Source organism: Oryzias melastigma, linkage group LG20, assembly GCF_002922805.2.
Source record: "Oryzias melastigma strain HK-1 linkage group LG20, ASM292280v2, whole genome shotgun sequence".
Classification (NCBI taxonomy): Eukaryota; Metazoa; Chordata; class Actinopteri; order Beloniformes; family Adrianichthyidae; genus Oryzias; species Oryzias melastigma.
This window is the reverse complement of record NC_050531.1, coordinates 13,952,420-13,964,432: the sequence shown is the minus strand read 5'-3', so window position 1 is coordinate 13,964,432 and position 12,013 is coordinate 13,952,420. Positions and strand designations below refer to the sequence as shown.

Here is a 12,013-nt window from a genome sequence, read left to right as displayed (position 1 = left end):
AACAAAAACAGGCCCTGACAGACAATGCTGCGCTTCACCTGCTCCGGCACTGAGCATCGCAATTATGCCAAGGACATGTACAGTTAGGCTTCACTCACTTTACTGCAAAACAACTGGCTTCAAATTAAAGCAAAGATCTAAAAAAAATGATGAGGATTTCAAAAATAAAAAGATGATGGGTAAAAAAAAGGAGCTGCATGGTTACCAGACAGTGAAATAAGACAAAAAAATGCATCGATTCATGACAATATTATTATATAGGTGCCACACCATAAATACACATTTTTTGCAGCACACACAAAACCAACAAAAAAAATCAAAATAAAAGCCCAGCAAACTGCGCGTTGATTTGCTCGTTGATTACACTCCCAGCATAAGAAATAGTTGACGCTTTGAATAAGGCTCCAGCACAGAATAAACAGGGGAGAGCCAAATATAGCCTGCAACAACCAAACACTGCACACCAGGCCTAGATACATCTCAGAGGGTTTTAGCTGGAGGGGTGGCGCTGCGCACTTCAAACGCGAATCTATCCATCGTTGTGAGCCATTTGGCCTGCATACGATTGAACTGGGGAGTTTAAAGTAAGATTTTTTTTATGATACTTGAGGGAAACAATGAGTTCAGCTGCTTATTGCAAGGAGCAATCGTCAGGGGAGACTTAAACTCAATTACTGTAGCAGTTCAGAATGAAAAAAAAAACACCCGGGTGTATCAATAAGAGGATGCAAAATTAAAAGATGGAATAAAAATCGAGATGAAGCGTATCAAATATTTATTTTTTTCTGGGCAACAAAGGACTATAATACATTGACAGGCATAGGAACTATTGCCAGCACATGTCTATACAATACAGCTAAAACCGCCTCCAATTTTTGGACATAATCGGACATAACAAGATATCAGGTGGTCCCAAAAAATGTTTCTGAATGTCTTCGAACATTGAGAGAAAAAAAAAGATTCCATTTATTGCTTTTATGGTGCTTCAAGGAGAGGACGAGAGGTTTTCTGATTGGCACAACACATATAAGCTTGTATAAAAAATAGACACAAAACAAAATCTTCTCAGGGTGTCACTTATGCTCTGTCTCATATCAAATCATAACAAAAAAATAACAGAATAGGGTGATATATATAGAGAGAGAGAAACTGGAGTTTATTTCTATTCAATTTTTGTTCACTTGCTTCAGTGTTGCGTCAACATGCTACAAGAGGGCTTAATTGGAAATATCCCAGAGAAATAAAAGACCCCAAAAACTTTTCTAGAACCATAAAACCACGTGAAGAACTAACCGAATATTCAAACCCACTAAAACAGGAGGCACCAGATAAATAAAAAAAAAGTTTCAACAGACGCACCATATTTACAATTCCCATTAAATTACACATAAATAAATATATACATACATGAACACTGATTCCCTTATATAACCGCGAATCGTGTTGAAATTCAAAAAAAGTTCAAGTTGGTCGCTTGGAGAGAGTCTACAACTGAAGTCATGGCATGGATATCTGGAAATTTCCTTTTTTTTTTCTTCTTTTTTTAATTTCTCAAGTTTACTCACAATACTGATAAGAATTCATCCACTTTTAGCTTCTTTTTTTTGCCACAATCGTAAAATTGAGATATAGAAGGGTCGCTGGATTTCAGTCCATTCGTTGCAGCTCATAAAAAATAAGGGGAGGGAGTTCATAAAAAGTCCTCTGGGTGAGGCAGTACACCTTTACCTAGAGCTGCTCCTCCGCAGCTGTATTTTTTTCTTCTTTTTTTGTATTTTTTAAAACAATGTCTTGTATGGTTCAGGTGGAAGAAGAGGATTTTTGCGTCCTTTCCTCTTGGCTCCGAAGGATGTACAAACAAATCACGTAAAACCGGTGTAAGATCAGGAAGTGGCACGTTTGACTTTATCATTAATATTTATAGGGTATTTATAATATTTATATTGGAAGATTGGGGAGGTTGGAGGGGCGAGGCGGCTGCAGAAAAGGGGGCTTGAGCCTCGTTGACGGTGGGATGCAAAACATCACTTTCTGTGCTTCTCGTCTTTGTCTCCACCTTTAGTGCCGTTATCTGAGTGACTATTGGGGTTGTTGTTGAGGTACATTTTGTCCATGGCTTTGATAGCCTCGGTCAGATAGTTCTGCAGGGCCGTGACGGCCGCGCACAGTGCAGGGGTCCCAAAACCGTGCGAGATTAGACTGAAGTGGGTCAAGCAGCTTTGGATTCCCGGTTCAAGAATGGGCTGTGGCCGTGAGTTTCCCAGCGGCGAGCGGTCCTGGGACAGCAGGTCTGTGAACTCTTTGCACACTTGTCTAAAAGCAGAGAGAGCGCAGCGTTAATGAGCGTGCCAAGACAGCGCCACGCATGCGTTTTAGCGTTGCCATCACGCTGCGTAACGCGAGAGAAAATTAAATCCTTGTTACCCTAATCAATTTATTCCAGCACATTTTTCAACACAAAAAATTGCTATATATGCAGAAACGAAAATTTATTAGCTTTAAACATGATCATTAAAATGAAAATAAATAAATAAAATAGTTAAAATACATTTCTTGAAAAATATATATATATTCCGCTTCAGTGAATTAGTCTGCCTTAATAATACTGTAAGAGTCTGTCATAAGTGGTTATGGCTGACAGCTGTTTGATTATAGCGGGCCATCATCAATATTAAACGCCGGCCTCCGCCTGTCCTCGTTGCTTTATGAGGCTTCAGTAAACAGATGAAAACCAGCCACGTGTCAGCCGGAGTGTCAGGGATCACACCGGAAACATTGACGCGCACGCGCCTCGAGAATGTATGAGAAAATCAACAATTTGCACTGGGAAAAAATAAATATTTGCTTGAATAAAATGTAAATGAAAAAATAAATACATAAATAACAGATTAGATAAAGGAAAATCAAGTTTGTAAAGCGTGCGTAAAGTTGTGTTTGTGTGTGTGTGTGTGTGTGAGGGGGTGTCAAATAAACAAACACACAAAGCAAGATGCGATAATAACACTTACTTTGTGGCCAATAGCATGTTTTTTCTTTGGACTTGCTCGTTTGGGTCGGAATGCTGACGGTTTACATATTCGGCTACCGCCTTGGCTGGAAACTCGGTCTCGCATACATAACCGAAATCCCTGGCAAGGTGCACCGCTTCTCCTGAAAAAGAGGGGGAGGGGGAGACGTGAGCGTGATTTTTTTTCTTCTTATTTAATAGTACCGAGAAGTTCACACTCTCTGCTTGGAGGAAGATTAATCTGATCCGAACGGCGCGTCCGCTCTGCGTCCGGAGCGCCGGGTTGTGGCACCTGCGCGCTGCCAGCGATGACAGCACAGCTACAAGTCATAATGGAGCAAGGCACGGCAGCTGTCAGTGCGCGTCTGGCTCCTTCTCCTCACACCGTGAGAACGTCCCAACATGGAGGAGATAGAAGGCGCAGACGGCGCGTCATGCCCGACAGCATGTCATTGATTACCGGAGCTGCGCTTTAGTGAAAGTCCAGCAAGTTAAATCTACAAAATGCGATTCTCAGTCAAAATTTTAGTTAATTTTTCCCCTTTTTTCTACAAGTCTTTGGTTTTAATTTCCTGAAGCATTTTTTTCTGCGGGGCTTCCTGTCCGCAAGCTCCGGAAGAACGCACGCGCCAATTACCATCAAAGCTCGAGTCCAGTAAACTATTTTCCATAAAATGCAGCAGATTATAAACAACACCAGTGCCCCCTTCACTAAATAACCACACCGTCCTCCTTTCACCCCCTCCTCCCCACGTGTCAGAGCCTCTGATTACCCACAATCAAACATTTCTCCGGGCTCATTACAATACAGGAGCAAATTTCTGCGAAACGCGATGAATATTGCATTTAGGCCTGGCCTGCAATAATGATTAACGGCGACCAATGAACCATCGCGGGCTTTCACCTTTGGAAACCAGCAGCACACCAAATACCACTGCACTGAATAATGAGGCTCAACTCAGCGAGTGAAATGGATTTATCCAGTCGCGTAAAATGCATCTTTTCTGCGCACAATAATTGCCTAATTTAATCTCGAATAGGCCCAAAACATATAGCTCCCAATAGGTCAGCCTGATCCCATTTGCATGCAATGCAAATCTTCAGCGAAAATCAAATTATAGGAAGCTATTAACAAAAGAATTTAAAAAACAAAGCTTCAACCATGTATTAATGTTTGAAACAATAGTGTTAATAAATCAATCGACTTTTCATCCATGAGGTGAAACGGCTCAGCAGTGCCCAATAAACAAGCAGCACTCAATAATTAACTGGACTTCAACACAAATTAATCCAGGGTATAAACTAGGCCAGCTTGTGGACGCAGCCTGCTCCTGAAGCAGAGGCCAAGGTTGCAAAGCCACAAGAATTACCAGCACCGTCCCTCCTATCTCTCTCTCTCTCTTTATATATATATATATATATATATATATATATATATATGCGTGCGTGTGTGGGTCTCTCTCTGCACATACACGCACATTTACACACACATCCTTCATGCTTTATTACTTGCGAGGCAAAGTCGGTCTGCATTACACGGATGAGCGCATATGCTGATTTCCAACGCAGAGGAAAGAGAAGGCGAAAGAAGGAAAAAGTATATATATATATATATATATATATATGCTTGTCATTTTGTCTGCTTACCCTCCACTAGTGACGTCAGTAAGGTGACGTTGGCCGCCTTGCGTCTGCCTGCAGGTAGATTCAAGCCGATTTTATCCAGCTTCTCTCTTAAGGATCTTCCTCCATTCTTGGATTTGGCCCTTTGTACAGGAAGACAATTCAGAATATTATTCCAGGGCAGTTTATGTGCAGGAATTTAAAGATAGTGGGGGAATTGTGACATTAAACAATGTGGAAAATGTAAAGAATGATCACCAATTTTTCATATTTTTATATATTCTTTAAATAATTTAGACAATCTGAAACACATGAATGTCATTTGACAAGTTATAATTGAAATATTACATGCTGACAATCTAAATGGATTGAACCCCATTTGATCCCATTTTGGACAACAAGCTCAAGGAGGTGAGGCCTTTTCACTACAAGACAAAATCAACTGAATAAATAAAGAGCTGCTTAATAAGCAGTGGTATTAACGCACGTGTGTGTGCAGCACTTTAACAGAGGGTTCACTGGAGACCAATGTTTTCATGTGTAATGCCTTCATTGGGCCTACAGAGCTGGGCTTGAAACAGACTAGGCTTCCATTAATTTGAGACACTGGGAGTGGGAGCTCCAATGCGCGGAGGGAAGTTAATATGGAATTTAACAGACCCCTCCTGCTTTAAATGCAGGAGCTAGGTGTCATGGTTGGTCGATTTTAATTATTCCTGGTACAGAGGAAGGAGAGAGGAAGAGAGAGGGAGAGTGTGTGTATGTGCGGGGGACTGAGATGCGCGCTCACAAATGATTGGAGTGGAGGGGGAGCGCGCAGACGCGCACAGGTGAGGAAGGAAAGGAGGAGAGAAATGGGGGGAGAACTCACCTCCTCAGCACCCCGCCCAGCAGTGAGGCGTTGAGGCACTCCGGCGGCGAGAGGCGTCTCTGCACCTCAGCCACCGTGACCTTGTATTTTGATGTGGAGCTGAGGAGAGACAGGCGACCCGGAACCGAGCAGAACACCTCGTTTGGGTTAACCACTCCTCCGAAAAGACCATCCTTATTTACGGGGATGGCGGAGACGCTGTTGTTCTTGGATAAAGACACTGGACCTATAAAGCCGGGGAAAGAAGGGATGAGGGAGGAGGAGAGAAAAAAGAGAGGAGGGGGTTGATTGAGGAAGAAAGACCCGTGCTCAGTGAATTTCATGCAATGCAGAGCTTTAACTAAATGAAAAAGGGGGCGGGTCACTCTTTCCCCTTTAAAGTTGATTTTATTTTTAAACTTTACGCAGCAAAATTCTAAATCAACAACAATATATATATACTTTTAATTGTATTCATATTTTTATAATGTAATATATTTGAATTATTTTGTGTATTTGCATCATTTGAAAGAAAAAAAACTGTGTAAAAAAAGGCATTCCACTGAGAAAAAAATTGCGCATTTTCTCATGCAAAAAACTCTGCAACCACGCCAATCGGAAGATTCGTTGGAGGTTATTTTGACATTTCATCGGCATCTCGCAAAATCCCGCCGCCTGCGTGTGGATTTCACACCGGCAAAGAGCGAGCGTGTGGGGGAGGAGGGAAGCTCCAGCAGAGCCGGGCCTTGCGCCGTTTCGGTGTGCAGTAACCGGAGACAAAGGGGTACTGCGCGCCTTTGGATAGATCACTTGTGACATTAATGGCTCAAGGGAGCCTAATAGAGACAATAGGAGCTAAACGAACTCTTGAGATTACTAATATAGGAAGCCAATTATCATGTTGATGTGCAGATAGACGAACTCGGACAAAAAAAAGAAAAGAATAGATGAAAAATGAATAACAAACAGAAAGAAAAAAAAATCGCCCCACATCTCAGCTGCAGAGCTCTAATTCAACCTGACAAAACGCTTTTAGACAACAGGCCTCCTTATGTTGCATCACCAACAGCATAAATCTCAGTTAGGGACAAAAAAATTTAATTTAAAATCCAACAAAATTGACCAAAGCAATCTAAATATATATAAAAAATTGCATTTCAGGATATTAGCCTGTCATTTTTCCATGCCCAGTTTCTGATTCCCTCCCTAAATGACAGTTTATCATCCTGCACACTTGGCCTGCGCTCCATCCAGCAATCCCAGCTTCCATTTTAGATTTGGCCATGCTGCGTGATTGCAGCTATTGCCTCCTAAAGTGCCATCATCGTCTATGGGCCTGTACCTTTGACCATCCAAAAGCACGAGCCGACAAAGCTTCCCAGCTCCACTCATCTCCCCGCTGCGCCGAAACGCTGACAGTAAATTCCATCAGCGAGGAGAGGGGGGTGAAAAAAAGGTGCAGCCAGTTTGATGCACTTGGAAACCATGTAATGAAAAATAGGCTACTGCGTATTAGGATCAGTCAGGCATTACCGCATCGCGTTCTCTGGAGCAGAATAGTGTGTTGTTGGTGTGTCTTAGAAGTGTGCAGCTTCAAAAAAAGAGAAAAAAAACATGCATGATATCTCAGAGGGAATATCTTACCTTTTTTAATTACAGTCTGGTCTGGAATGTGAATTCCTTGATCCTCAGGCTGTGACACATAAACATCAAATCAATTTTTTTGTGCGTAAAACCACGAAAAGTCAGCTATACTCGTGCGTAAAGGCGCAAACAAAGCCTAACACAATTAGCAGCCACTGTTTCCCCTTTTTTATTCTTTGGGCCAATTTCTCTTATTTTTGTGATTTCAGCGGGTGGACGTGCAGACTTAAATAACGAAGCAGTGTCGTCCCATAATCCTGACCCAATTTCGCCTTTAGATTGGCTCTTCTCACAAGGAAACCTCTAATCTAGATTGGATAGTAATTACGCCAGCGCAGCCTATTAAAGGCCTATGAACTAATTAGAGAAATTATTGGTGTTTGTTTCTGATTAAACACTGGGAGGGGGAAAATAAGAAAGAGCCTTATTGACGACATCAGAGCAACTCAATACAGTAAACTCGATTTTCTTGTTAGAGAGCATGTAATGTATTATAACGCTGTTGTGCGCGTGGAAGCAAGAGGCTGCACTTTGTGAAACGCTGAGATCTAATACAAAATGACACACTTAGAAAATCCAACGAAAATCTACTTTAACATGACCAATTACATTTGTTTAGCTCTGAAATATTATTTAAATCATGCAAAGTGACAAGCATCAGGTTTTAAAATTGCTGGAAATATTTTTTAGTTTAAAGGAAATAGCATTTTATATTAAAACGTGTTAATATTTAATTTTTAAAATCATGCTCTGTTAGAAATAAAAACAAATTTAAATACTAGAATGAAAAATGTAGTTTGAATTATAAAAGCGTTTGATAAAAAATATTCCACTAGCTTAATTGACTTAAACTGATAAATTCAGCAAAAATAAAAATAAAGGATGCGCACCTGAACGTCATCTAAAGGGTGAGGTATTCCATGGATTTGGATAGAGTCCGACAGTCCTGTTTCGATGCCGTGGCCGGACGGTAGGAGCACTTCCCTGCGGTACTCCCGGCACAACTGGTGTGGCAGGCTGCGGTGCTGGTGCAGCAGGCCGCTCTCCTGGCTCTGCCTCTGCCCCGGCCAGCCCGGGTGCTGCGACTGCGGCTGGGCGTGCAGGGAGTTCAGGGAGTAAGGGTCGTTGACGTGCGAGTACGGGTCCTGAGACTGCGGGTAGATGGGCTGGTAGGGCGGTGGGAAGTACGGGGGCTGGAAGTCTGAGTTCGGCGTGTGGGAGAGCGGAGGCGCGCTCGTGTACGGACTCTGGCCCACGCTGCCCAGCTGAGGTAGCCTGGCTGTGCCGTTGCTGGTGCCGTCGTGACGGTCCTGCCAGGTGGGGACAGAACAAAAGGATGGTTTTAGTGTGGGAGGAATTTTAAATGAACTTGATTAGAAGTCTGTGGCGTTTTTTTTATTAGAATATATGGCCTTGAAGTATGAAATTTATTTTGAAATTATTACAAAAATATCCTAAAATTGTATTTTAAATAAAAAAATAACAGTAGCACTAAAATAATCTATATTTTTTTAGAGATAATTTTACATTTGAGAACAAATAAATCAAATCTTCTATAATTTTTAGATTATTCTGATGCTTTTTTTTCTTTTAAATAAAAATGTTTTGGAAATACAATAGAGCTCCATCAACTTACCATCGCGGAAAAACTGTGTACTAACATCTGTAAGGATTTTTTGGTACGACTCAACAGAGAAAAAAACCCCAACAACAATCAGTTCAAAAACACGGGGAAATCAGCCAGCAAAGAAAGGAGGAGAAAAAAGCCCCCCGAGAAGACTCTTCTCTCTCCTGCGCGATCGCGATGGCCCCGGAGATCAGATATGTGCCTCAACAGCAGGACGATAATCCATCAGAAGTAAAAGGTAAGATCCGAGGCGCCCCTCATTTGCGTCTACAAAATCAGGAGGGGTGTGAGAAGAAAAAAAATAAAAATACAAAAATAAAAAAGACGCGGCGCTGCTGGTGGATTCGGGCTGAAAAAGTTTCTCTTGGCAGCCCCTCTTTTCTCTGAGCTCCCCCGGCTTCTATCACAGTGCTACCGTCCCCTCGCTTGAGCTCATATTAGCCAAAAGAGCCGCTTCTCCAGCTTGGACTCCTAATGGAACACATTCGCGACCATTAATATTACAGGAATCCTAAATAATAAGGAAAGAATGGTCGGAAATCTGGCGTGAAGCAGAGGACGCAACTCAAGGCAGGAGTCTACGCTTAAATGACGTCCATTGAAAGGAGGAATCAGTATATCTAATCAGGGATGGGGAGGGAGAGAGAAAGAGGGAGAGGGGAGTGGAGACAAAAAGAGGGACATTCACTCGCCTGACGAATCAGAGAGAGGGGGAGGAGGAGGAGGGGGCGCGTTTGGAAATAGTTCCAGGGCCAAAGCGCAAAAGTGAAAGAAAGGCAGGAATGAAAGGAGGCAGAAGGAGCGAGAGGAGGGGAAATAATGTGCACCTCTGAAGTGGGTGAAAATCCGGCAGGAGACGCGCCGATCGGCTCATTCCGACCGTCTGCCCCTTTGTTTTCTGCCTCAGACTCCGACACGGAGCCGTCCTCCATGGCTCTCTCTCCCGCTTTCGATTCCAACGATTTTAATCCAACCGGTTCTTCTTCGGCTCCGATTTACAGAGCAGCGCGGGCTAGCTTTAACTTTAACCCGGAAAAGCGAGGGGGAAAAAAATACAAAAAATAAAAATGCGCTCTAAAGATCGGCCCGCTGGATCCGGCGTCTTAACGAACTTTTTACGCACGGCTTCCCTTACCTTCCTGTCTCCAAAAACACGAAACAATAAGATAAAACCAGACTTCAAATGCAAAGCTAAACATTTTATTATCTATGCAGGAAGCAACCAAGAAAAATATAAACATATACTTTACACAAACGACTATTTATTTTCTTTTTTTTAATCAGCTCTGACCGTTCCTATCTTCGCAGGACGCGTGTGCGTAAAAAGAAAAAAAAACACGTTTGACTGGCTTCTCCACTCTCAAACTAGGCGCCGATATTTCTGCCTAACTTTGACTATGTTCAAAACAATAATCCGCCACTGCATACAGACACTTCACATGCACTTTTTCACGAAAGGGATATGTGGATGTCATTTAATCATTAAATAAAAGTGGCTGTGCCAACCTTTTACGCATTAAACTCCTTTAAAATGGTAAGTGCACGTTAACATTTATATGTATACACATGTTTGTCATTATTTAAATAGTATTCAATTTTTATTAAAAAACTAACTTAATTAATATTAGTACTTTTTGTTATTATTTTTTATTAATTTTGCGTAATTTATAAAAATCAACGAAAAATCATAATTCCCACATTTATTAAGTTTGTCAAAACCAGATAAAACAAAACCCATTTTAATTAAAAAAATACTTTTAAAATGTGTTATCAAAAATTCTAAAAAATAATTCCAAAAGTTGCTCTTACCTCGCAGTCTTCATACTTAATGTTATCTGTTAATTTCCAGAGCATTTTCATGGGACGTTGAGGTGGCTTTTGAGTATCACCTTAGTCTTGTTTTCACTCGGTGAATTGTGCTCCCCCGCTCAGAAAAAAACTACTTTTATTGAAGCTGTGAGCTGCTGTCTGTCTCGCGCTCTGAGGTCTCCCTCTAATGGTGGAAGTGAAGGGCTGTGGAGCAGTTCTGGAACAACGCTGGCATAAGGGCCTCATTAGCATATCAACAGCAGTTTTGATTCCCCCTCATCTGCGCGCACAACACCAGTGGACAGGTAAAAAAGTCTCCTGCTCCTTGTTGTCTCTGCTGCGCGCGTGAGGTGTGTTCACCCGTGGAGGGGAGGAGATACCTGCACCTGCGACACTTTCATTTCTTTTTTTTAATATAAATATTTTAGCAATAAAACTAATGTGAAAAAACAGTTAAGGATTTATTTTCTCTGGTTTTATATCATTAATTTTACCCGCCTTAAACTGCTGTTATTTTAATCCCATTGAGTGGAGATCTTCACAAGCTTTTCTGACAATGTTATGTTAAAAAAGTCAGCTTTTCCAGCTACAGGTCCATTGACTACCTGTAAGGTAGCAAGGTTTTTGGGAGGAGGGGAGGTGTCAATAATTAACACAACAACACGGCCTTGTTTCATTTGAATGAGCGGCCGGGGGGGAGCCTGGCTCTGCCCTGACGCCGGCCGAGCCTGCACCTCAGCAGGTCGTGGGTCAGCAGACAGGTCGCCAGCTCCGTAAGGCGTTGGCCCCTTTCTTGCCTGAAACCCAGATTACCATTTTTGGTGGAGTAACCCCTCATTCCCCCCCTTCCACCTGAACAAGTCAGTTGTTATTAATGAATCCGAGGCGATGAATGTTGTTTGATCTAAACGAATGAAACCAGGAAGGAATTTTTTTTTGTTAATCAGACTGGAGATGTTAGATTTATGTGTGCGCACCGGTCCCGCGCAAAACTGCGTTTTATTTGGAATCACCGACTGGATTCACACCAAAAGCTGCACATTTAGTTAAACACAGAAAAGGAGTAAAAAGATAAAAATCCTTAACAACCTAAGTTGTTATTCAATCAACATTATGCTTTTTTATGTTTTCTTCAGATATTTATCACAAAAAACTTCAAAATAAAACTCTCAAATGATCCGATCTAATAATCTACTTTTTTCCTCAAGAGATCTCTCCCTCTACATCCTGCTCCGTGTTTAAACAAGTAAACACAGTCATAGATTTCCTTTAGCTCGTCTTCTTGCCTTGAAAGTGAAGCCACACATACCTGCCATTCCCCCATTTTCCCCATAATTGACATTCTTTGTCTTCTTCTGCCTTTTGTGCTTTGTTTTCAGCTGCTCCTCTCATTAAGCCTCCGGTCCCAAAGTAAACCTTTACTTTTCCACCTATACAGCCAATCGTCTTACCT

The 12,013-nt window shown here is 41.8% G+C and overlaps 1 protein-coding gene across 2 annotated transcripts; it reads right to left on the bottom strand.

Moving 5' to 3' along the window:
* Nucleotides 1-758: 758 nt before the first annotated feature.
* tfap2a (transcription factor AP-2 alpha) lies at nucleotides 759-11,203 on the bottom strand. 2 transcript variants are annotated; one of them, XM_024279990.2, is made up of 7 exons: nucleotides 10,561-11,203; nucleotides 8,015-8,434; nucleotides 7,125-7,173; nucleotides 5,502-5,727; nucleotides 4,655-4,773; nucleotides 3,009-3,150; nucleotides 759-2,313 (listed from the first exon to the last, which is right to left on the bottom strand). In XM_024279990.2, the coding sequence occupies exons 1-7, from the start codon at nucleotides 10,609-10,611 to the stop codon at nucleotides 2,025-2,027; spliced, it is 1,296 nt and encodes a 431-aa protein (XP_024135758.1). In that variant the 5' UTR covers nucleotides 10,612-11,203; the 3' UTR covers nucleotides 759-2,024. The 2 variants fall into 2 exon arrangements, with proteins under 2 accessions (XP_024135758.1, XP_024135759.1); XM_024279991.2 differs by lacking the exon at nucleotides 10,561-11,203 and adding an exon at nucleotides 8,761-10,186.
* Between the last annotated feature and the right edge of the window lie 810 nt (nucleotides 11,204-12,013).